The sequence below is a fragment of the Neovison vison genome, chromosome 11, assembly GCF_020171115.1.
Source record: "Neovison vison isolate M4711 chromosome 11, ASM_NN_V1, whole genome shotgun sequence".
NCBI classification, from domain to species: Eukaryota; Metazoa; Chordata; class Mammalia; order Carnivora; family Mustelidae; genus Neogale; species Neogale vison.
The window spans coordinates 7,359,263-7,385,003 of NC_058101.1; the positions used below are offsets into that span (position 1 = coordinate 7,359,263).

At 37.8% G+C, this 25,741-nt stretch overlaps 1 protein-coding gene across 3 annotated transcripts in view; it reads left to right on the plus strand.

Annotated features, from left to right (window-relative positions):
* Positions 1 to 25,741, plus strand: part of CDKL2 (cyclin dependent kinase like 2) — a 54,900-nt gene that overhangs the window by 24,349 nt on the left and 4,810 nt on the right. For 2 of the 3 annotated variants that reach the window (XM_044224028.1, XM_044224027.1), the window contains exons 3-13: positions 3,589 to 3,783; positions 7,166 to 7,344; positions 8,862 to 8,974; positions 10,169 to 10,308; positions 13,144 to 13,232; positions 15,435 to 15,570; positions 16,821 to 17,119; positions 17,714 to 17,807; positions 20,364 to 20,487; positions 20,727 to 20,833; positions 22,849 to 22,988. In XM_044224028.1, the coding sequence (XP_044079963.1) occupies positions 3,589 to 3,783; positions 7,166 to 7,344; positions 8,862 to 8,974; positions 10,169 to 10,308; positions 13,144 to 13,232; positions 15,435 to 15,570; positions 16,821 to 17,119; positions 17,714 to 17,807; positions 20,364 to 20,487; positions 20,727 to 20,833; positions 22,849 to 22,988 (1,616 nt within the window). The remainder of the gene's footprint in view (positions 1 to 3,588; positions 3,784 to 7,165; positions 7,345 to 8,861; positions 8,975 to 10,168; positions 10,309 to 13,143; positions 13,233 to 15,434; positions 15,571 to 16,820; positions 17,120 to 17,713; positions 17,808 to 20,363; positions 20,488 to 20,726; positions 20,834 to 22,848; positions 22,989 to 25,741) is intronic. The other variant, XM_044224029.1, reaches the window with a different exon arrangement.

The window sequence follows — 25,741 nt, forward strand, 5'->3', positions numbered from 1 at the left end:
ATTTAAATTATTTTTATTAACATAATAGTGTATTATTTGCCCCAGGGGTACAAGTCCGCAAATCATTACACATTTCACAGTATTCACCATAGCACATACCCTCTCTATCATATTTATTACTATTTCCTATTTGTTGCCCTTGTTTTGGTTTCTGCTTTTGTCTTCCACTCTTTTTCTGCCTTTTGTGGTTGTAATTGAAAATTTAATATGATTCCATTTTTTTTCTTTCTTAGCCTATCAGTTATAGTTCCTTTTAAACTTTTTTTTAAATTTTTTTTATTTTTTTGGTACTTAACCTACTACTTGCAACATACATTTACAACTAATCCAAATCCACTTTTGGATAACACTATCCCACTTCACATGTTTATGAGTGATTTTTAAAAAAATATTTAATTTATTTGACAGAGATCATAAGTAGGCAGAGAGGTAGGCAGAGAGAGAGAGGAGAAAGCAGGCTCCCTGCTAAGCAGAGAGCCCGATGTGGGGCTCAATCCCAGGACCCTGGGATCATGACCTGAGCTGAAGGCAGAGGCTTTAACCCACTGAGCCACCCAGGCGCCCCTGTTTATGAGTGATTTTTAATAATAAAGTAATCCTAATTCCTTCATCCTGTCTCTTGTACCATTGTTGCCATTCATCTCACTTATATATAAGCATACTTAAGCATTTATATACAGAAGATATATTCATAAGCATGTGATCAAATACATTATTCATATTATTATTTTGAACAAACTGTTATCTGTTATATCAATTAAGAATAAGAAAAATATTCACTTACTCCTTTGATTCTCTTCCTTTCTTTATGTAGACCAGATTTTCTGGCCTATATTATTTTCCTTCTCTCTAAAATATTTCTTTTAACATTCCTTGCAAGGCAAGTCCACTGGCAACACATTTCCCCAATTTTTTTTTTAATATTTTTAATTTATTTGACAGACAGAGATCACAAGTAGGCAGAGAGGCAGGCAGAGAGAGGGGGAGGCAGGTTCCCCACTGAGCAGAGAGCCCACCATGGGGCTCTATCCCAGGACCCTGAGATCATGACCCCAGCTGAAGGAAGAGGCTTTAACCCACTGAGCCACCCAGGCACCCCACATTTCCCCAATTTCTTAACTGACTAAAACTGACTAAAACACCCCAATTTCTTAACTGACTAAAACTCACTACATTTTTCTTTTTAATTGCTGCAGTTTATTTCATTGTATGGATACTCCTTAATTCACTTAACCAGTGATATATTGGAAAGTGCTTTGTGGTTTAATCTGGAATCTTTTAATAGGCGAGTTTAGCCCATTTAGAGTTATTATGTAACAAATAAGTACAGTCTTAGTTTTTATTTTTTTCCCCTTTAAGAGTCAATATGGGGGCACCTGTGTGGCTCAGTTGGTTAAGCATCTGTCTTCAGCTCAGGTCATGATCCCAGAGTCCCAGGACCAAGCCCTGCATTGGGCTCTCTGCTCAGTGGGAAGTCTGCTTCTCCCTTTCCCTTCTACTACTCTCTCTCTCACTCAAATAAATAAATAATATCTTTAAAAAAAAAGGAGTCAGTATGGCTTAGTGGTTAAGAATAAGAAATTTAAATATTCTGCATTCAAGTCAGCTGCAGATCTGGGTGTGCTTCCTTTGCAGACATTCTGGAAATGAACAAGGAACTAAACAAAAATGAAGTGTTTTCAGGAAAAGACAGAGGCCTCTAGCAGTTATTGCTGTGTGACTTTGGATAGGTTATTTAACTTCTACGTGCTTTAGTTTCCTCATATGTAGAATAAAATAATAATGGTACCTATTTCATAGGGTTTTTGTGTTGGAATAGTGTCTGGAACATAGTAAAGAGTATGTAAATATTTGTTATTATTTATAATATTATGATGTTTTAGTATACCTTTAAAATTATTTTTCTATATACTCTGAATTATTTTTAAAATACTGGATATGTTTCCTTTGATAACTTGGAAATTACTTTTTGTAATTATTTGTTACTGTTTTTTATTTTTATTTTTACTATTTTTTTACTATGTTACTTTCATAACTATAGCCTTATATAAAATATATAATCCTTTATAAACTAATTATTATGTTTCTGTTTCCTTTTCTCTCCCACTCACTCATTTGATTTTCAAAGACATCTTATTTCTCTTAGTGTTTACCATGTAACTTGTAATTAGGCCTTGTAATTTGAAATTTCAGTTTGAAAATAATTTTGACCCATTGACAAGGAAATCAGCGTACATACACTCTTGTTTGCATTTTCTTCTTTCTTCAAAATTTTTTAGTAATATCATTTGTTCCCTATTAAGTTTTATTTATTTTTTTAAAATATATTTTATTTATTTATTAGAGAGAGAGAGAGAGATCACAAGTAGGCAGAGAGGCAGGCAGAGAGAGAGCAGGGAAGCAGGCTCCCTGCTGAGCAGAGATCCCGATGTGGGGCTCGATCCCAGGACCCTGAGATCATGACCTGAGCCGAAGGCAGAGGCTTTAACCCACTGAGCCTCCCAGGCGCCCCCCCTATTAAGTTTTAAGTATTCACTTTCTGTTTTGTGACCCTGATGTCCACATTTGTCTAAGACTTAGTCCTGCACTAATGGATTCACTGCTAATGTTCAAAGTTTTTCATTGTCATCGTTTACGTGAAAGACAATTTTGTTGGGTATAAATTTCCTGGATCATTATTTCATTGAAGGTTTTCAGGGCTGTGTGCTAGTAGTTTCTTTCCCTTGAACGGGGGCAACATTTTCTGATGAGTATTCATCCACCATTTCTTTCTTAGAGTATCTTCGAATAGATCCTGGATTGGTTTCTTTTTTATTGTTTCTTATTTTGTAACAAAGTGAGCCCTTCCTGGACTATTTCATTTGGGGGAGAAGCTGTGATCTTGTTCTAGGCTAGCAGGAATCCACCATGGTTCCCAATGATGTTCCTTACAATGCAATCCTGGTTTGTGAGATTGACTTCTGTTATACTTGCATTTTCTGGTTTGTTCATAATGAGTTGTTTTGCCTTCCATTTGGCCTCACCAAGAGATTTGCTTCCAGCAAATGAGTTTTTGTGTGATTATTCAGGCCTCCCTTCCTTGCTGCTCTTTGGTACCATTCAGTTCTAGGGTTGCTTTCACTGACAGCCCGTGAATCTTGTTCCTATTTTATCAAAGAAAGAGTTGTTTTTGTTTTGTTTTGTTTTGTTTTGTTTTTCCCTTTTCAGGGTATGTCACCAATTTTGGATTACTGTGCTCTCCCCAGCTTGTTAGCTACAGGCAATCTCTTGGTATCTTCTAAACTTCTGTTTGATCTTGACTACATTTGGCAGTGCCACCTTGTTTGTTGTGGATAGGGGTCATAGATCCTGCTTAGTTTCATCAAAGACAAAGCTACATTTTTTTTCTCAACAGTTTAATTGTATTCCTTGAGAGGAGAATGGGAAAGTATGGTCTTTTGACTATAAGTAAAAAACCAGAATATGCTTTTAACAATTTATACTGTTTGTAAATTTTATTTATATGTTTTTCTTACGTGAAGATTTTAGTGACTGCTAAATAATTCAATGTTGTAAAAACAATTTTGCATTTTTTTTTTTTTACAACAGCAACTGAGGCATGAAAATCTGGTGAATTTGTTGGAAGTGTGTAAGAAAAAAAAACGATGGTACCTGGTCTTTGAATTTGTTGACCATACAGTTCTTGATGACTTGGAGCTCTTTCCTAATGGTCTAGACTACCAACTGGTTCAAAAGTATTTGTTTCAGATTATTAATGGAATTGGATTTTGTCACAGTCACAATGTAAGTATTTAGTTTAAATAATTACTTTGCCAATGGTTAACTTACCAGATATCATCACTTCATGAGATACTTGCCTAGCCTGAAGTTTGGACCAATAAAGTAATTGAAATGAACATGTTACTTTGATATTGCCAATTTTCATGTTTCATAAAAACATGGAGTCTTTCCCCCAACATTTTACTATAAAAATTTTAGGCTATACTGAAAGTTGAAAGCATGTATGTGAACACCCATATAATTACCACAAGGATTCTATACTTGTTAACATTCTGCCATATTTGCATTAGTCATCCATTTACCCATTAACCTGTCTTATTTATTTATGCATTTGAAAGTAAGTTAAAGATATCAGTACACTTCAACTTTGAATACTTGAGGTATGAATATTAAACTAGAGTTTTGCTATTTTTTTTTCTTTCCCCTAGGTAACATTTGCTGGGTGAAATGTACAAATTTTAAGTTCAAATTCTCTATCCTAGTTGTAAAGTATGAAAATCCCTGCTCTTACCTTATAGTCTATCATAGTAATTTTATATCCATTTTAAAAAAAGATTTTATTTATTTATTTGACAGAGAGAGAGAAACAGCAAGAGAGGGAACACAAGCAGGGGGTGGGGGAGAAGCAGGCTTCCGGCCAAGCAGGGAGCCTGACGCTGGGCTCCATCACAGGATCCTGGGATCATGGCCTGAGCGGAAGGCAGATGCTTAATGACTGAGCCACCCAGGCGCTCCTAATTTTATATCCTTTGAGAATCATATAAAAGCTCCTCTAGGTGAAATGACACTTACAAATATAGTATAAAATAAATAACTCAACACATTGATTCTGCCATATTTTTAAATGTGTGTGTGAGTAGATAAATAACAATGCTAGTAGTAGCTGTGGGGCTGATCCTGTGACCTCACCACGAATGTCTAGGATGTAAGAGAAGTTGGTAGCTTATGCAAAATGCTCAGCAATAGCAGGTTGCTTTTGTCCTCTTAAAGAGTTTAAATAAATATATTTTTAAGGATGACTGGGTGGCTCAGTCGGTTAAGCAGCTGCCTTTGGCTCGGGTTATGATCCCAGAGTCCTAGGACTGAATCCCACATAGAGCTCCCTGCTCAGTAGGCAGCATGTGTCTCCTTCTCCCTCGGCTGTTCTCCCGCTTGTGCTCTTGCTCACTTGCTCTCTCTCTCCTGCTCTTTCTCTCTAGAAAATAAATAAATAAAATCTTTAAAAAAAAAAAAGATTTTATTTATTTATTTGACAGACAGAGATCACAAGTAGGCAGAGAGGCAGGCAGAGAGAGGGGGAAGCAGGTGCCCTGCTGAGCAGAGAGCCCAATGTGGGGCTCAATCCCAGGACCCTGAGATCATGACCTGAGCAGAAGGCAGAGGCTTAACCCACTGAGCCATCCAGGCGCCCCTAAATAAAATCCTTTAAAAAATAAATATTTTTTCTAAATTTTCAAATTGAAGCTTACTTATGTTAGAGAAGGAGACCTAATAGTTTATTTTGCCTAGCTGTAAAATTTTTAGTATTGTCTCCTAGCATCCTGTTTTCTACTTCATCGTCTCTCCTTTAGAAATCCTAACTACTGACCTTGTTGTACCCTTTTCACTTTTCTTTTTTTTTTTTTTTTAAGATTTTATTTATTTATTTGACAGAGAGAGATCACAAGTAGGCAGAGAGGCAGGCAGAGAGAGAGGAAGGGAAGCAGGCTCCCTGCTGAGCAGAGAGCCCTACTCGGGACTCGATCCCAGGACCCTGAGATCATGACCTGAGCCGAAGGCAGCGGCTTAACCCACTGAGCCTCCCAGGTGCCCCCCCTTTTTACTTTTCTAACTACCTGGTGAATGCCTCTAGTTGGGTGCTCAGCAATCCACCTAAAAGCCCATATGGCTAAAACTAAACTACTGATTACTCCATGAAGCCAAGTTTTTCTAGACTTTACTTTTTTTGATGGAGCCACCATTATTTTAGATTCCCAGGTTTAAGTAAAATGTTTAAGATTACTTCCTAAATTCTCTTGATTCTAATTGAGAATATTTCTAAATTGTATCTCTTCCATTCCATTTCTCTGGACACCAGCCTAGTTTAGGCGCTTATCATCTTATAGTTGTCCCATTGCTCTTCTCCTGGCTTCTGGTCCCTCTTTCTGATTTAGTTTGTTTATGGCCAGCATTTTTAAATACCCTATTGGTTGTCACTTACATGGGTTCCCACTTCTCTGGGAAGTCTTTTTTTTTTTTTTTTTTAAAGATTTTATTTATTTATTTGACAGAGAGAGAGGCAGTGAGAGAGGGAACACAAGCAGGGGAGTAGAAGAGGGAGAAACAAGCCCTTCACTGATCAGAGAGCCCGACGCTGATCCCAGGACCCTGGGACCACCACCCAAGCCGAAGGCAGACAACCCAACAACCGAGCCACCCAGGCGCCCCTTCCCTGGGAAGTCAGCACAGTCTCAGACTTCCCAGGCTGGCAGTTGAGGCAGTCTTCCTCCCTAGTACATAACCTTTACTCTAGGAAAACATTTCCCTGGAGTTTCCTAATCTATTTTTTTCTTCAGCATTTTTCTTTAAAAAAAAAAAAATTGATTGATTGATTTTGAAGATTTTTTTTTTCTTTATTTGACACACAGAGACAGTGAGAGAGAGAACACAAGCAGGGGGAGTGGGTGAGGGAGAGGGAGAAGCAGGCTTCCTGCTGAGCAGGGAGCCTGATGCGGGGCTCAATCCCAGGACCCTGGGATCATGACCTGAGCTAACGGCAGCCACTGAATGACTGAGCCACTCAGGCACCCCTATTTATTTGAGAAAGAGAGAGAAAGGGAAGGTGAGATAGAGGAAAAGGGAGAGTCCCCCCTGAGTGGGGAGTGTGACATAGGGCTGGATCCCACAACCCTAAGATCATGACCTGAACCGAAATCAAGCCTGATGTTCAACCACCTGAGACACCCAGGCGCCCCTGGTCTTCACTCTTTTACTCTCCTTCACTCAGATCGTCCTTCCATTTCTATATTTACCCAGGTTGCACATAGAATTAGAGACCTACCTTAGAAGTGACCCCTTTCATAAAAATTTTCCATGACCACTCTAGTCTTCAATGATAGCCTTACTCTGTTAGTCCTGAGAGTAGTCATTAATAGAACAATCGATCTGGTATCTAGTAATAAATGTTTCATCTAATATGTTTGATTGTTTAAGTGAAATTTCAAGCGTGAGTGTCCTTTCTTGCCTAGCCGGGTCCCAGTTACTTTAAAGCTGGGAACAATTTCATATGCTTTTATTTGTATTCTTGAGAGGGATAAAAACAGTACAGTACCCATGGCAGGTGCTCAAAAAATCATTTGCTTAACTCGATGTGCCCATATGTGTCATATTCTGTTTTTTGTCTTAGATCATACACAGAGATATAAAGCCAGAGAATATATTAGTCTCACAGTCTGGCGTTGTGAAATTATGTGATTTTGGATTTGCGCGAACATTGGCAGCCCCTGGGGAAGTTTATACTGATTACGTGGCGACCCGATGGTACAGAGCTCCAGAGCTATTGGTCGGTGATGTCAAGTATGGCAAGTAAGACATCAGCTAGGGGGTGGGGGAGCCGGGAGGGCCAATTTAACACTGTTTTTCTTGATAAAATGGAATATGTTTCTAATATAATAAAGGATCCCTCTAACAATGAAAGGAATTTTTGCATTTAGGGAGCTTTATAAGGTGACTTGTTCTTTTTGGTGCTTCCCCTTTAAATGTCTTTTGTGCAATGAGTTGGAGAAAACATACTTTATTTTAAAGGTAAGGAAATAAAGGTGAATACCTGGTCTGTTTTGTACAGCGGCTTGGAAATAGATACATTTTGATTGGGTAAGTCTGACACTGTCGGAATGAGACACGTTGGAGTTGGCAAGGATGGGGGTAGAATCATAATTGAGTGAAATGTTTCTGAAACATGAAGTACCTGCATAAATGAGTTCTTCTTCAGATTAGAAGGGATGGTGACTTTTACTCCTTTGGGTAGAAATCTTCCTAAAATGTTTTCTGTACTTTCTGTGTTTTCAGTGCACACATCATTTAATATTTTCTTGATTACTCTGAGTTCTCATTTTATTTTTATACTGTAGCTTTTATACCATTTTATTTTATTTTTTAGAAGTTATTTACTTTAGAGAAGGGGGAGGGACAGAGGGAGAAAGAGTCTTAAGCAGACTCTGTGCAGAGCAGGGAGTCCGATGCAGGGCTGGATCTCGTAACCCTGAGATCATGACCTGAGCCAAGGTTAGGACCTGAGCTGAAATCAAGAGTTGGACGCCCAACTGACTGCGCCACTCAGGCGCCCCTGTACCATTTTATAATTCAGCTATGACCCGGAGAAATTTCAAGGTAGTGGCGCCTGGGTGGCTCAGTTGGCTAAGCCTCTGCCTTCGGCTCAGGTCGTGATCCTGGGGTCTTGGGAGCGTGTTGTTGGGCTCCCTGCTCAGTGGAGAGTCTGCTCCTCTCTCTCCCTCTGCCTGTCGCTCTGCCTGCCTGTGCACTTTCTGTCAAATAAATAAATAAAATCTTAAAAAAAATTAAATTTCAAGGTAGTCGTCCCTATTCTAATGACACCAGCATATTCTTCTTTAAATTCTAGTGACTGATTTTTAAGACGGTTTTTAAATTTTTTCCCCAGTTAGCTATCAGTTCTCTTTGTTGTTACTGAATGTGTCTCCAACAACCTCTGATACGCTGTTTTCAGGATATGGCGGGATAGATGATCAACCTTGCTACAGTTACGTGTAAACCAAGAACAAATAGGCTCTGAATGAAAACCCAGAAGGCTTACTTCCAGAATAAAGTACACGTAATAACGACTTTGACTTTCCAGAAGCCTTTTCCCTCTTAAGTCAAATAACTGAAGTTCCTGGAGATCTAACTTGGGTAAAATTGGGAATTAGTACTTTAAGTTTATAGGGAAATGTATTTTTATGAGTAATTTGAAGCTTACTACTACTATTCTCAATACCAAGAATACCAAATAGTAATGTGTAGGACAGATTCAGTCACAGTGAATGTAGTGGGATGCCGGATTTTATACCACATTGCTTTTATTCCAGGGCTGTTGATGTATGGGCCATTGGTTGTCTGGTAACGGAAATGCTCATGGGGGAACCCCTTTTTCCTGGAGATTCTGATATTGATCAGCTATATCATATTATGATGTGTTTAGGTAAGATTATACCTCTGCATTTTAAATTTTCAAGGCTTTTCCCTTATGTTTTTGCTCATACTCGTTTTACAAGTTGTTGGTATATTCAAGATGATACATGTTTTAGGTGGCAGGAGGGAGCCAATGGGTAAATCTCCCCTATCTGTATTAATTCATTCTCAGTGTGGCTTTGGTTTATCTGGCATGCAGTCTTATTCATGCTGTCCTCTACCCTCCTCTTGCATGCCCCACAAATAAAAGAGCAAAGACAGAATTTTCTTTGCACTTTTGCACTCAATATATCACATGTAGGGGATGCAAGTGATCATTTATTTTCTTCGGGTTAGCAAGCAGTCAATGTAATGACTAATACTGTCATCCTCACCTTCAAATTAAGAGACACAAAGACTTCCTAGGTAGTTTAATCTTAGTGCTTTGAACAGAATTTTAAAGCTAGACTATCAAATTCTTTTCACATTTGTTGAAATATCAGCTTTATGTTGGGAGATGGAACTTGGAAAATGGAGATAATGGGAAAATACTTGAGTTATTTAACAACTGGACTTTAAGTTTCCCAGGTAGAAATTCAATAAACAATACACTAGGTTCTCACAGCAGAATTTTCGTATTTTATATTAGATTAGGTATCAAAATGGAAGAAGATGATGAAAGTGCTCAAATCAGACCTTGGACACAGTTATAAAATCAGTAGATTTTTAAAATTTTAAAACGGTTTTAATTTAAAAAATTAGAACAATTTAATCTGAATTTAGAATTCTACTTAAAGGGTGGAACTGATTTATCTATATTAGATTCTGATCATATGACTAATAAAATTTCCTTGTTTTGGACAGCACTTCATGCTTTGTTGTTAGGAATGAAGTGTTGGTACTTATATCTAAAAAATTATAAAATGTCCTTGTGCTTTTTCTCTGTTCCCTCATGATTTCAGTTCTATATATAGTGGCTTGTGAGTTTTCTAAATCAGTAGGTTGAGATAAGAATGTTAATTTTCTTGAGTTAACTTGTGTCATCACCACTGTGAAGACTGCTAGGTGCCACCACCATAAGAACACAGTTTTCAGTTGATTTGGGTATTGAAAGCGCCCCAAGTCCAAAAGCCGTGTTCTACTCTTATCCACTCCACGTTACCTGTTTCTTTGCTCTTTTTACCATGACGCGTAATGACAGAGATGTGTGTGTTCCCACTTTCAGGTAATCTCATTCCAAGACATCAGGAGCTGTTTTATAAAAATCCCGTGTTTGCTGGAGTAAGGTTGCCAGAAATCAAGGAAATAGAACCTCTTGAAAGACGTTATCCCAAACTCTCTGAAGTTGTGATAGATTTAGCAAAGGTAATCGTACTGTTCACTTTCTTACAGTGAATTTATATCGTAGAGACTTGGTTGTCTTGTCTAGTTGATCTTTTAGGTCAACAATTTCAATATTGATTTAGTTAAATTAAATTAATTTATTTCAAGTAAATTCTACCCCTGACATGGGGCTCAAACTCATGACCCTGAGATCAGGAGAACATGCTCTACCAACTGAACCAGCCATGAGGTCAGCACCCCTGCCTCTTTTTTTTTTTTTTTTTTGGCCAGTGAGCTCTAAGCCCATATTGGAGCTTGAACTCACAACCCTCAGATGAAGAGTCGCATGCTGCATTGACTGAGCCAGCCAAGTGCCCTTCTATTGATTTTAATTTTTTTAAAAGAGATTTTATTTGTTTATTTGAAAGTGAGAGCACAAACAGAAGTAGTAGCAGAGGGAGAGGAAATCTGAGCAGGAAGCCTGGTATGGGACTTGATCCCAGGACCCTGGGATCACGACCTGAGCTGAAGGCAGACGCTTAACTGACCAAGCCACCCAGGCGTCCCTGATTTTTATCTTTGTATGTAAAGAAAGAGTTTAAATAATTTGGCAGGGTGATTTTCAGAGAGAAAGACCTGAAAAACTTGCTTAAGAAACCATTTAGTGTTGCTATCTAGCATGTTGTAAGTGTGAAAACATCCTCACAACAATATGCTTAACACTTAAAATGTAAGCCTACACAAATGTTAAAGAGAAGAAAAGTAGGATAAGGAAATAAAAAGAAAGGTAAAGCAGTAGCAAAATATTAAAATATAAGGCATAGGATCATGACCTGTGCTGCCTTGTTAGAGAGGCTTTTGCCCATATGTCGTATTCCCAAGCCCCCTTCCCTGGGAAGCTCAATGAAGTGAACTTAAAAATAAAAGATCATCACCCTTGCCTTGTCTTTGAGAAAGATGTTAGGGAAATTCTCACTGGACCTTTGTAATTGCTAGCTCAAAAAATCCTTGTTTATTAGGACTGTACTGGAGGATTGATAAAGTAAGTACAGTTTATCTGAAACACCAGGATCCTGTGACATTTTCTCAAGGCTTTTTTGCTTCTTAAATTTTTTAAATAACTCATTAAAAAAAGTTTAGTATGCTTATAAAATCATTACAAGTTTTTAGAAGAATTTCTACTTTTCTGCATAATCTTAAAGCAGATTCAAGTATTTTTTATTGAGACCAACTTTATGATGTCTATAGATATTTAAAGGGAATTAAAGTAATACTTTTATTCAATTTATGTCCCTTACTATAGAATTATATAACTTTTAAACATTTTGTTATGGAAAATTTCAGATATAGTAAAGGAAGTAGAAAGAATGTAGGAATACGATGAACCTTCATGTACTTACCCTCTAGCTGCAGCGATTAACAGTCTTTTGACAATCTTTTACCTATCTTCACCTTCCTCAACTTCGTTTTCTGTAGTATTTTGAACCAAATCCCAGATCCTATATTATTTCACTTATAAATACCTTAATTATTTGTAGAACTTTTCTTGTTCGCTTAAAGCTCTTTATGGAGTTCCTTCCGTTTTTCTGGCATTAAGTGGTTCCAATAAATCAGAACAAGACCTGCATTAAAATAAAATAATCTGCATAAAGTGTCCAGCACAATAATATACACAGAACAGGCCCTTTCCTTTCCATTCTGCAAGGGCTTTAGATTTTAAAAATTCATGATAATTCCCCAGTATTATAAAACATCTTGCCAATGCTCAAAGTTTCATTGATTTTCTCATAATTTCTTTTTATAGTTTGGGTGTTTTTTTTTAATTTTTAATTTTTTTTTATTTTTCTAGTTTGAATTTGAGTCTACATGATGTCTGTAGATCACAATTCGTTGATATATCTTAATTTAGAAGCTCATATTCATGCCTTTCTTTTTTATTTAAATCTTGCCACTTATTTGATAAAGAAAGTAGGTTGTTTGACCCTTAGAATTTTTTTTTTAAAGATTTTATTTATTTATACGACAGACAGAGCACAAATAGATAGAGGCAGGCAGAGACAGAGGGGTAAGCAGGCTCCCCGACGAGCAGAGAGCTCGATGAGAGGCTCAATCCCAGGACCCTGAGATCATGACCTGAGCCAAAGACAGAGGCTTAACCCATTGAGAAGCAGGTAGAGAAAGAGAGAGGGGGAAGCAGGCTCCCCGCTGAGCAGAGAACCCGATGTGGGGCTCGATCCCAGGACCCTGAGATCATGACCTGAGCTGAAGGCAGAGGCTTAACCCACTGAGCCACCCAGGTGTCCTGACCGTTAGAATTTTATACAGAATATAGTTTAATATCGTCCTCTGTTTGCTGTATTTCTCATAAACTCATAATAGAACTAGAGCTTGATCAGAATCAGATTGACTTTTACAAGACTACATCAGAAGTTTGTATGTTTCCATCTAGAGACATAAAATGTCTGGTAGTCTTTCTTTTTGTGATTTAGCAACCATTGGTGGTCATTATCTAGATTTGTTCTTTATTCTTTATCACTTATTATATGCTTTTAAAATTTGCTGACTATAAATTGCAATTTTCTATTTTTCTTTCTTATTTTCTTTCAAAGATTTTATTTATTTGAGAGAGAGAGGGAGCAAAAGTGGGGGAGGGGGACAGGAGATGCAGAGGGAGAGGGAGAAGCAGACTCCCCACTAAGCAGGGAGCCTGATGCAGGCCTAGATTCCAAGACCTCTGGGATCATGACCTGAGCTGAAGGCATATGCTTAATGACTGAGCTACCCAGATACCCCAGTTTTCTATTTTTCTATATTTAGGAATCTAAGTGTAGGCAGTTTTTCATTGATATGAGCTGTGTATATTCCTTGTTTTTCCAGAAATGCTTACATATTGACCCAGACAAAAGACCCTTCTGTGCTGAACTCCTCCATCATGATTTCTTTCATAAGGATGGATTTGCCGAGAGGTATAGTACTGACTCATGTTTTCTGGGGTACCCCAACCTAGAGTTAAAGTTAGGGTATTCTCTTATTTCTTTAGCCACCTGCTTTTATAGGATCTCAAATATCTACCACCTTACCACTACTCACCCTTAGCAATTATGCAGTTCCTAGGAATGGTCCCCTGAATTCACTAAGTTAAGGATCTTGGTTTTCATGGAACAGTCACTTGACGCTTTTCTTTCTGGCTTCTGCGGGTGACATCTACCACTCAGGTTACTGATTTGTATGTTGCTACCAGCTGTGTGATGCTTTCATCTTGAGAGCTAATGCACTGCAGACGTGCCATCTCCTGTTGCCGCTGACCTCACACCACACCCAGTCCTATGACGCTGTTGCCACTGCTGTGCTGGGACCTTGCTGGGCCAAACTTGGGTGCACCAGACCCGTTGGCATGGTCTTTTGTGCTGTCCCAGCTGCAGGCATCAATGCAGTTGATGAAACCAAAAATAGTGAGATGGGTGGCAATGACAGTGCTTTATATTTTTGCAAATCTATTTAATCTTGAGCTTAATGAAAGATACCCTGGTTCTCATATTTGCATTCGCATTCAACTAGTTGTGATACGTTGATTTGATTGAGATATATGAAGATACTTTGGCCTCACCAGATGTATAGTTGTGAAATGGAAGAGTATTTTAATAGCCCTTTTATTTATTTTTTTTAAGATTTTATTTATTTATTTGACAGACAGATCACAAGTAGGCAGAGAGGCAGGCAGAGAGAGAGGGAGAAGCAGGCTCCCTGCTGAGCAGAGATCCCGATGTGGGGCTCGATCCCAGGACTCTGGGATCATAACCTGAGCCGAAGGCAGAGGCTTTAATTTAACCCACTGAGCTACTCAGGCGCCCCTTTAATAACCCTTTTAGATAATTGTATTCTTTATTGATTCCATACCCCAAACTCTGATACTATATCAAAACTTGACAGTGGTAGTTTCTTAAAGGCTGGTTGTATTATGGAGTCTGGAACATATCAGTGAACTTTTCTTATCCTATTACATTAAAATCCATTTGTCTATCTTGCACTTTGAGTAGATCTTTGTTACCCATGCATGCTTTTGTAACATCATTATGAGTCATTTGGAAAATACTGTTTTGTTAAATAATGTAGCTCTTTAAAATGATAACGTATTTCATTATATGGTATCAAAAAGCCACATTCTTATCATCAGGAAAGTCTTTTTTTTTAAGTATTGGGACTCTGTTATGGGCACAGTAGTGGACACAAATTTAACATAATTCTAATTTTCTTAAAAATTAGAATTTTATCATTAACACAAATATCTGTTGTTTTCTTTTGTTCATTTAAAAAAAAATGTCTGGGGCGCCTGGGTGGCTCAGTGGTTTAAGCCTCTGCCTTCGGCTCGGGTCATGATCTCAGGGTCCTGGGATCGAGCCCCACATCGGGCTCTCTGCTTAGCGGGGAGCCTGCTTTCCCCTCTTTCTCTGCTTGCCTCTCTGCCTACTTGTGATCTCCCTCTGTCTATCAAATAAATAAATAAAAATCTTTAAAAAAATTTTTAAAAAAATGTCTGCAGGATACACCAAGTCTGAATAGCGGTAGTAGTTTTCTGTCAGTCTTTCTTCAACTAAAAACGTTCCCTGAAAGGGGTGGCTAGTTGAGTTTGTATTTCCAATAATCACACCGTTCCTCTTCTTTTCTTTTAATTTTTAAAGATTTTATTTATTTATTTGAGAAAGCGCACACGCAGGGGAGAGAGGGAGAACAGACTCCCCGCTGAGCAGGGAACCCAGTGCGGGGCCCCATCCCAGGCCCCTGGGTTCATGAGCTGAGCCGAAGGCAGATGCTTTAACTGACTGAGCCACCTAGGCGCCCCTATAGTCTAGTTTAATTCTCAATTTTTAAAAAAGATTTTATTTATTTATTTGAAAGAGAGAGTGAGAGAGTGAGAGCAAGCGAAGGAGCAGGGGGTGGGGCAGGGGGAGAGGAAGAAAACCTCCCGCTGAGCAGGGGGCTAGACATGGGGCTCCACCCTGGGACTCCAGGATCATGACCTTAGCAGAAAGCAGATACTTAACTGACCGGGCCACCCAGGTGCTCTTTAATACTCAATTTTTAAAAATAAATATCTTGAAAGTGAATTTTTTTCTAGATTTGTCTGTCTTACACAATTTTATTGAATTGCCAAATGTATTTTTATGTAGATTTTCTCAAGAGCTACAGTTAAAAGTACAGAAAGATGCCAGAAATATTTCTTTATCTAAAAAATCTCAGAGCAGAAAGAAGGAAAAGGAAAAAGATGATTCCTTAGGTGAAGAGAGAAAAACACTTGTGGTACAGGTAAATCACCATGTGTTAATGTGCATTAAGTTTTTTTTTTTTTTAAGATTATTTATTTATTTTTGTATGTGAGAGACAGAGAGAGAGAATGCACAAGATGGGGGGGGTTTGGGAGGAGAGAGGGCGAAGCAGGCTCCCCACCGAGCAGGCAGCCCAATGAGGGACTTGATATTAAGACCCTGGGATCATGACCTGAGCCAAAGGCAGATGCTTAACCGACTGAGCCACCCAGGTGCTCCAATGTTAAGTTTTAGATTTAATTTATCTTTAAATTTTTGGAGTTAAAAAATGAAGATTAAAAAACATTTTCTGGTGCTGAACACGTTAACTTTTAGATTAGTTATAAAAAAATGTTATCTTCTCTTTGGACATTACCTTTTAAAAAATTCTCTTAACATATCATGTATTGAGTGCCTACTGTATATCAGACTGTGCAATAGGTCTTGTCAGGAAACCACATTTACCCACATGTACTTAGACACATTTAGAGCATTTAGACACATGTACTCACATATAGTCACAAGGATGCAAACGTGTGCACATACCATTTTTTCCCTTAAGTGATAGGAGTGAAAAGTATCATATAAAAAATTTTGCATAGAGCATTTTAAAATTGAGATTTGGATATTTATTTAAAGTTTATTTTTGTAAGTAGGTTATCCAGAATCTGTTCTTGGTGAGGTAATTCACGTCTACTGCCAACCCACTCCCATTTTCTCAAGTGAACTGAAGGGAATTCTCAATTTTGTATTTCAATTTTTGTACTTTAGATTTATAAGAGCAAAAAGGAGCATACTTAATTCCTCTTTCACATTGTTTTCTACTAAAATATATATATAAATTTAATATATGTATGTGTCATGTTAATTATATATATGTATATATTTATCTCAGAGTTAGTGTGAACTGCATTTCTTCTTTTTTTTTTTTTTTGAGGTTTTTTCTTTTTTAATTTTTAAGTAATTTCTGCACCTAACATGGGGCTCGAACTTACAACCCTAAGATCAGGAGTTGCATGCTCTACTGACTGAGCTAGCCAGGTAGCCCGTGAGTTGCATTTTTATTCAAAATAAATGTCTGACCAAGAATCTTGGATTTAATTTTAATTCCATAGATAGAATGAAGAAAACAGGGGTACAGTAAGGTGATATTTATGGAATTCTGCTTTCGTTGACAAATTCTTTATAAGAAGAGGTGCTTTTTCAATCTCTTCAGATCATTAATGTTATTACCATTTTTTTAATGGTCAGGATACCAATGCTGATCCCAAAATTAAAGATTCTAAAGTATTTAAAATAAAAGGGTCAAAAATGGATGGAGAAAAAGTTGAAAAAGTCAGTCGAACTTCCAATGTCAGCTGTCTCCCCGACAATGGGACGAGCCACGTCAGAACCGTGCCTTCAACCAGTCTCCGAGATTGCAGCAACGGCGGCGGGGATCACGCTAGAAATCCAGGTGTGGCGATCCCTCCCATTGCCCACAATCCTTCTGCAGTGGCTCCCGGTATTAATTCTGGAATGGTGACTATCCCGGGAGTTCAGAGTTACAGGTATGAATTAGGAAAATAAGAACAAAGTGTCATTTAAAGGTGTGTTTACGAATTGCAAGTGTTTGTCCATTCAGCCACATTGGATTACTTCCAGGCTTCTGGGTCTTCTTCATTCCTGTCAGGTTCTGTTTCAAAAGCCTTTTTGGCCTACGTGATGAAACTTACTAACATTTGATAAAAAACAAACAAAAAAAATTCACCTGAGTAATAAGAAAGAAGGATTGTATTATTTAAGGTGAAGATGGTCTACAACTATTTAGTCTAAAAATGTGAAAGGAGATTATCATAATAAAGGAAATAATTGGTTTTAAGGGTTTACCTACATGGAATGGCTGTGGGCATTTGGTGGTCCAAAGATGCTCACTTTGGAAATTTTGCTGGAAGGAAAGTAGTTCATTTAGTTGGAGTTGGGAGGTAGGTGGGGGTCGTGAAGGTAGTGGCAAAGGACTGAACGTTTCACCAGATCTGTGTTCATTGTGTATTTAAGAACAGGCATTAAATGCTGATTAAACTGCAGGTCGCTTGATTTTGTGGTTTTGTGCTTGAAAAATAATTATCGCTGGTTCTAACTTAAATTTTTTGTTGTTGTTACAGAGTGGATGAAAAAACCAAGAAGTATTGTATCCCATTTGTTAAACCAAATAAACATTCTCCATCAGGCATTTATAATATTAATGTGACCACATCCGTAAGTGAACTATTCCCAGTGATAGAAGAGCAAGTATTAGTCATTTCCAGACTTCCACTCGTGTTAAATATAGTAGTGAAAAACTGAGACTTTTATTTGGAGACATATTGTAAAGTGGAACCTTAGTTATATGTATATCATCCCAACCTGTCATAATAAACAATGTGAAACTGTTAAAGTTTAAGTAAGTTTTGCAAGTCTAGAAGTTTAAATATAAGATATTGTTTAAATGACATCTGCTTTAATATTTTTGGTAATAGTAAATTTTCTTAATACTTGGTGATCAGTTCTTTTATAGAGTAGGTGATTAGATAAATCGTGGTACCTCACTCATGCCAGATTTTTGGTGAAAGTATTCTGTTGATTTGTTTATAAATATTTATTGATTATGTATCCTGTATGAGACGCTGGAGATGAAGAAATCAAATCCCTCTCTTCGAGGAGTTCATGGTCTAGTATAGGATCAATGAATTCAAACAGTGTCGGATTATAATAGTGGAAGCATGCCCAAGGTTCACAGGTCTTCTGAAGATTCATAGGAGGGTTATTATGCTCAACATAACTGCTAGCATGCCTCTTTTTTTTTTTTTTTTAAAGATTTTATTTATTTATTTGACAGACAGAGATCACAAGGCAGAGAGGCAGGCAGAGAGAGAGAGAGGAAAGCAGGTTCCTTGCTGAGCAGAGAGCCCGATATGGGGCTCGATCCCAGGACCCTGGGATCATGACCGGAGCCGAAGGCAGAGGCTTTAACCCACTGAGCCACCCAGGCGCCCCTAGCATGCCTCTTTTTAAAATTAACTTAAATCATCATTATTCTTCCACTCAAAACCCTCCATTGTCATCTCTAAGTAAAGACCAAAGTCCTTGATGGGGCCTGCAAATCCCTGATTGACCTACTTCCGAATCCCTGTATTCTACCCGGGCTATTCTCATTTTTTTTTTTTTAACCCCCCCCCTTTAAAAAAAAAAAGATTTTATTTATTTATTTGACATACAGAGATCACAAGTAGGCAGAGAGGCAGGCAAGGAGAGAGGAGGAAGCAGGCTCCCCGCTGAGCAGAGAGCCTGATTCGGGGCTCTATCCCATGACCCTGAGACCATGACCTGAGCCGAGGCAGAGGCTGAACCCACTGAGCCACCCAGGTGCCCCGGGCTATTCTCATTCTTGATCAAACTACTACAACCTACTGATTTCCTTGTATTTCTTGAAAATGACCAGACCTGCTTCTACATTTGGGAGCTTGTTATTTCCTTTGCTTTAGAACATTGTTATTTCCTCTGCTTTAGAACATTCCCCAGATAACCCAAAGAATTAGCCTTTTCTCCTCCTTGGCTTACATGAAGCCTCATTGTGAGAGCTTCCCTAATATCCCTTGTCGCCCATTGCTCTCTATCCTCTCTCCTTGCTTAAATTTTTTTCCATTGCATACACCTAACAGCCTCTATATGCATTTATCTATATCTTTATCTATCTATCTATATATATAGAGAGAGATCTCTATATGCATTTATATCTCTCTTTATCGTCTGTCTCTCCCAACTAGTATGTAAGTTTCCAAGGCAGGAATATGTGCTTTGTTTGTTTCCTTACAGCTCTACCCCACTACCCTTATCTACTCTAGTACATAGAAGATGCTTAAGGAATGTGAGTGAATTTTTCTGCCAGGTAATGGGAGATGCGGATTTCCCAAAGGAGTGTTTTTCTCCCAGATTTCCCTCTTCTGCCCTTCTCATTATCTTCAGGCTGAAAAATATAACCTTCTTTTCATATCTCTCATGATTTGGCATTACATCTGCTTTTCTTTTCATTATTCTTGGCCCATGATTTCTATAACCATAGTACTTCTCTTTTTCACAGCCTTCTGATTTCTTTGTAGATATTTTTGTGTTTTACATTCTTGGTCTGCTTTGGAAGATTACTTTGATCAGCGGGACTTTTCAGAGTAGCTGGCTCAATCCCTTGTTGCTGGAATTGATAGCGCCTTGTTTCGGGCGTTGCGTAATCAGGGCTGGGTGTTAATTTTAGATCTTATTTCTGTTTATCCTTATTTTTAAGAGGCAGTTAAGAGAGGAGGTAGAGATTAGTGGGGAGAAGACACACTTGAGTCTTTTCATGATGAAAATTAATTGAGGCAGAGTTAAGCCTAAGCTTTCTTCAACATCTGGGTTTAGAACCCATATCCGCCTCCCTGCCTCTTGCTCTAATTCTGAGATGTGAATAGCGTATTATTATAAACATCTCATATATTTTATTTGTCACTCTTTGAATATGTATATCTAGTAGTCTGAACTCATTTTTTTTGTACTTACAGTTTTTTTTGAACTAAATATTTATTTTATAACTGATTTGAACCAAGACCTTAGTACTTACTTTAATCGAAGAACGAGCAGAAACATCCAAATAAAAAAACTCAAAAGCTCATTGCAGGACTTCTGAAATTTTTTGTTATTCTTAAATTCCTAAAGTTTAGGATGTCAATATATTAGTTACAAAAGGGGCAAGCCAGGCTTACCTGGAAGCTAATTCACTTGTGTTAATGATTCTGATATTAGGTCGCCAGTGAAAAGAGCCTACTTCAGGCAAATAAGAAAAGAAGGGACTACTCCAAGACAGATGTCCGTCTGCCTGAACTAAACTACAGTCATCTCCCTGAACTAAGAGCCTTGGAAGGCATAGGTTTGTTTATAAGGCTCTTACTTTTGCAGCCTTTTTTGTATACATTATTAAAACTATATGTTAAATAAACTAACAAAATATTAAAAATAAAAAATGTAACTTTACATATTTATGTAAAATGTACAGATTTATGTAAGTAAATATGTACACAGAGTACATACTGAGGGACAGATACAGAGTGTGGAAAAACTAACAAAAATGTCTAACTTTTCACTGTGTTTATGGTTATTTTTATTTAGCTCGAAATTCCAGGTTAATAAGGAAAGAGAACAAGAATCTCTCAGAATCTCGAATTCCTTCTCTGGCCACTATTGACTTGCATACGCCCAGTGTCGCATTCCATCAGGTACAGGAATCCTCTCTGGGTTGGATAGAACTTGGGTCTCATACTTCCTTATTAAAGTAGCTTAGGAAAAGTTCGCTTTTAAGGATTAGGCGTGTCTATTGGTGGGATCTGTATGATTTTGTTTGTTAATTTTTTTCTTACTGTTCATTGCTCTAGTACCATTATCACACATATGTTTATATAGACATTTTCCAGCACAGTCATCAACTTTTTATAGATTAAAAATGCGCCTATGCAGCCTAGCTATGACTTTTATAAAACTTTTGTGGTAATTTATAGTATTTCACTGCATTCGCCCAAATGTTATAACCCATATTTTACACCTTGAATTGTTTTTATTTTTTTATGTTTATTTTTATTTATTTTTTATTTTTTAATTTTGTTTATTTATTTGACAGAGATCACAAGTAGGCAGAGAGGCAGGCAGAGAGAGAGGAGGAAGCAGGTTCCCCACGGAGCAGAGAGTCTGATGCGGGACTCGATCCCAGGACCCTGAGATCATGACCTGAACTGAAGGCAGAGGCTTTAACCCACTGAGCCACCCAGGCGCCCCTGTTTTTATTTTTTTTTTTAATATATCATCTATTTGACATTTTCCCCCAAGACAACCCGCTCCATGTATGTTAAAGACTGGTTCTTCCATATGTAATCATTTTTCTATTATTTCTCTTAATTCTTCAGAACAGTTACATTTCTGCTGCTTCAGTACCAGTCATCTCATTCATTTTCACATGAAGAACACTGGCAAACTTTTAAATTTCCTGAGCCAACCCTAACTAGTTATAAACTTTGGATATGTATCATTGCACTTAAGGATTTCTCACTTCTCCTTGGTGCTGGACAACTTTTGTTTTGGGATTTATTTCTCCGTCCTCATTATTGAAGCATTTCTGTTTCCTGGATTGCACCCGTATGTTGCCTCTGAATCTGTGTGGGTGCTTTTTTCTACCAGTACTCCTTCAGTGCTTTTGTAGAGCTCTACAAGGGAATAATATTGTTGAGGGTAACAAATTACAGTGGTAGTTACCCATAGATACCGAGAAACGGGTTTATTGACTGCTATCAGTTTGCCTTAACTCCTGCTAACAATTTCTGGAGCAAGATAATAAAAACTAAACAAATTCCTGTTGTGTGAAGATTAATTACCATCACACATTTTACTTTTAGGAACTAGAGAGTCTCAATAAATTCCTTGTATACTTCTAATCTTAAATTGAATGTAGATTTTATTTATTTGTTTTTTAAAGATTTTATTTATTGGGACGCCTGGGTGGCTCAGTTGGTTAAGCAGCTGCCTTCAGCTCAGGTCATGATCCCAGTGTCCTGGGATCAAGTCCCACATCGGGCTCCTTGCTCCGCAGGGAGCCTGCTTCTCCCTCTGCCTCTACTGCCTCTCTGTCTGCCTGTGCTCGCTCTCTCTCTCTCTGACAAATAAATAAATAAAATCTTTAAAAAAAAAAGATTTTATTTATTTATTTGACAGATAGAGATCACAAGTAGGCAGAGAGGCAGGCAGAGAGAGAGAAAGGGAAGCAGGCTCCCCGCCGAGCAGAGAGCCCAATGCGGGGCTCGATCCCAGGACCCCAAGATCATGACCTGAGCCACTGAGGTCATGAGTAAAACCCACTGAGCCACCCAGGTGCCCCTGAATGTAGATTTTAAAGGTGCAGAATTTTTCACTTGCTCTCTGTGAGTAGTAGTACTGTTCAAAACCACTTTTCAGGAGTCGCATAACCAAATCTAGTTTCATGAAATGGAAGCAAGGCTTTGGCGGCCTTCATTTTTCAAATTTTTATTTGTTCCTTTGAACCAATCCTCTTATATTTATAAATTGGTTCTGCGTTTTTACTCTTAGTTTACTCGTTCATTTCCCAGTTGTATTTAAAATACCCTAAACGAGAAAGTAGGTGTAGTGAAAAACACAAATTAATACCAAAATAAGATGAATCTGTGTGTGGAAAATCTGAATGGGAAGAGAAACAACAGGAGTCTGAAAGCAAGTGGCTTTCTGGCAGAAGCTGGGACTCGACTCGCCTCTTCATGATGTGGATCAATACGTTGAACTGTATTTTGTTTCTGCGCCCAACGCAAACATTCTCACATGTATGAAAGCCCATCTTTATAGACTTGTGGAACGTCTGCAAGATAGATTTTTGTAAGTAAAGTATGGCGTAATCCATGGAATCTGTCTCTGCTCGCCCCCTTCCTACACCCTTACACCCATTATATACTTTTCTGTGTATGTAGCGACACAGTTCTTTCTCCAAGCAGTGTTTAAGCTTCACCCCACCAGTTTTCATATGTTGTATTTTCATTATACTCAGTCCAAACATTTTCTTAGTTCCTTTGTAATTTCTTGTTTAACCCAGGAATTAATTAGAAATGTGTTGTTTTATAGTAGGATATTTAGGGTTTCCCTAGTATTTTATTATTATTGATTTATCATTTAATTCCATGTGGTCAGGGAAGATACTGTGTATGATTCTGATTGTTTTAGATTCATTGAGGTACGTTTTATGGCTTGGCATAGGGTCTGTCTTGGTGAAGGAACCTTTTTCCTTGAAAACAACATATATATTCTTCAGTTGTTGGACATAGCCTACTCTAAATGTGAAATTAGATTAAGGTGGTTGTAGTGTTCTTCAGATCTTCTGTGTCCTTCATGACTTTTTTGTTTGTTTGGTCCTATCAGTTCCTGAAAGAGTGCTGTCAAAATCTTTTTTTTTTTTTTAACATCACATATTATTTAAATAACATTTAAATTAGTAGAAAATAGTCCCCAAATTAACATTAAATAGAAAAATCCAGTAAAGTCTTTTACTGACTGTGGAATTATTTATTTTTCTCTTATATGTGTTTATTTTTGTTTCATGTATTTTCCATCTCTATTATTAGGTACATACACACTTATAATTGTTTTTGTCTTCCTGATACACTGTTCCTTTTATCATGATGAAATATCTCTCTTTACCTCTTGTAGTGCTCTGTGCCACAAAGTCCATTTTATATGAGAGTAAGACAGCCATTCCAGTTTACTTATACTTACTTGTTTCCGTGGTATATCTTTTACTTTTGTACAATCTGTTTTTAAAATTTACAGTGTTGGGGCGCCTGGGTGGCTCAGTGGGTTAAGCCGCTGCCTTCGGCTCAGGTCATGATCTCAGAGTCCTGGGATCGAGTCCCGCATCGGGCTCTCTGCTCAGCAGGGAGCCTGCTTCCCTCTCTCTCTCTCTGCCTGCCTCTCTGCCTACTTGTGATTTCTCTCTGTCAAATAAATAAATAAAATCTTAAAAAAAAAAATTTACAGTGTTTCCTGTAGGTAGGGTCTTTCTTTTGTATCCATTCTATCAGTTCAGTTCTTTTAATTGAAATGTGTATTTATGTCCTATGCATCTAATAAATGCCTGCCAACTTAACAATTATTATCTCACAGTTTCCATAGGTCAGAAGCCTGGGCAGAGCTGCTTCCTCCTTGTGTCTCACAGGTCGAAATCAGGATTTCAGTAGGGCTGCATTTCTTTCCGGAGGCTCTAGGGGAGAACCTACTTCTAGGCCCACTCGGCCTGTTGTTGGAATTTAATTCCATGAGGTTGTGGGACTGAGGTCCCTGTTTCTTTGCTGGCTGACCCCTGGGGGTTGTTGTCAGCTTCTAGGGGCTATCCACATTCCTTGGCTTGTGGCCTACTTCTCCATCTTCAAAGCTAACAATAATGGTCAAGTTGTTCTTACTCTTTGAGCCTCTCTTGCCTCCCCTTCTGCCTCATCTCTGACTTACTCTTCTGCTTATAAGAGTGCACATGAGGTTTACCAGGTCTACATTAAGCCTGCCAGGATCATCTTTCTATCTGAGGGTCAGCTGATTAGTAACATTAATTACACGCGCAAAGCTGCTTCATAGCAGGCGCTAAATTACTTTGATTGACTAAGCAGGGACAGGAAACTTAGGGTGTTAGCTTCAGAATTCTGCCTGCTAATGAATAGTTAGGCCATTAACATTTAATGTGATGGTTGATATATCTAGATCTAGCTCTATATATTATATAGGTATAAAGATCTATATATATATATAATATATATCTCATATAGATATAATATCTGGCTCTTTATATTATTTGGGTTTTTTTGTTTATTCCTTTGTTTTCCCTTTCCAGTCTTGTTTTGTATTTGAATATTTTTAATATTGGCTTTTTGGGGATATTTCTTGGTATGATTTTTTTAGTGATTGCTCTAGGTTTTGCAATGTACATAACTAATCTCCCACAGTGTACTTAAATATTGTACCACTTATAAAATGTAGAAAACTTGCAGACATATTTCCTTTTACTTCAACCTAGACTTTATATTAGAATTGTATGTCTTTTATTGAAAACTGTACTAAGTCATACATTTTGCTGTAAATAGTCATAAATATTTTAAGCAATTTAGGAAAAAAAGTAGTCTTCAATATTTACCTAACCACTTACATTTCTGTTGTTCTTACCTTCTTTCTTAAAGATTACAGTTTTGTTTTCTGGTACCATTTTTCTTCAGCTTGAAAAACTTTCTTTAGCATTTTTTCCAGAGCTGGTCTGATGAGTGACAAATCCTCATATATAACTTCCCTAAGTTTATAAAGTCCCAACATCTGGGCCATCTCAGGATTGGTATCTATTGATTTTCTTTTCCCTTGAGAATTGCTTACACTTTCCTGGATCTTTTTTTTTTTTTTTTAAGATTTTATTTATTTATTTGACAGAGAGAGAGCACAAGCAAGGGGAGCGACAACCAGAGGGAAAGGGAGAAGCAGGCCTGGACCCTGGGATCATGACCTGAGCCGAGGGCAGACGCCTAACCAACTGAGCCACCCAGGCACCCCAATAGATCTTTTTATGGCCAAAATCTTGATTGTATCTTGGAAACTGTGAATGT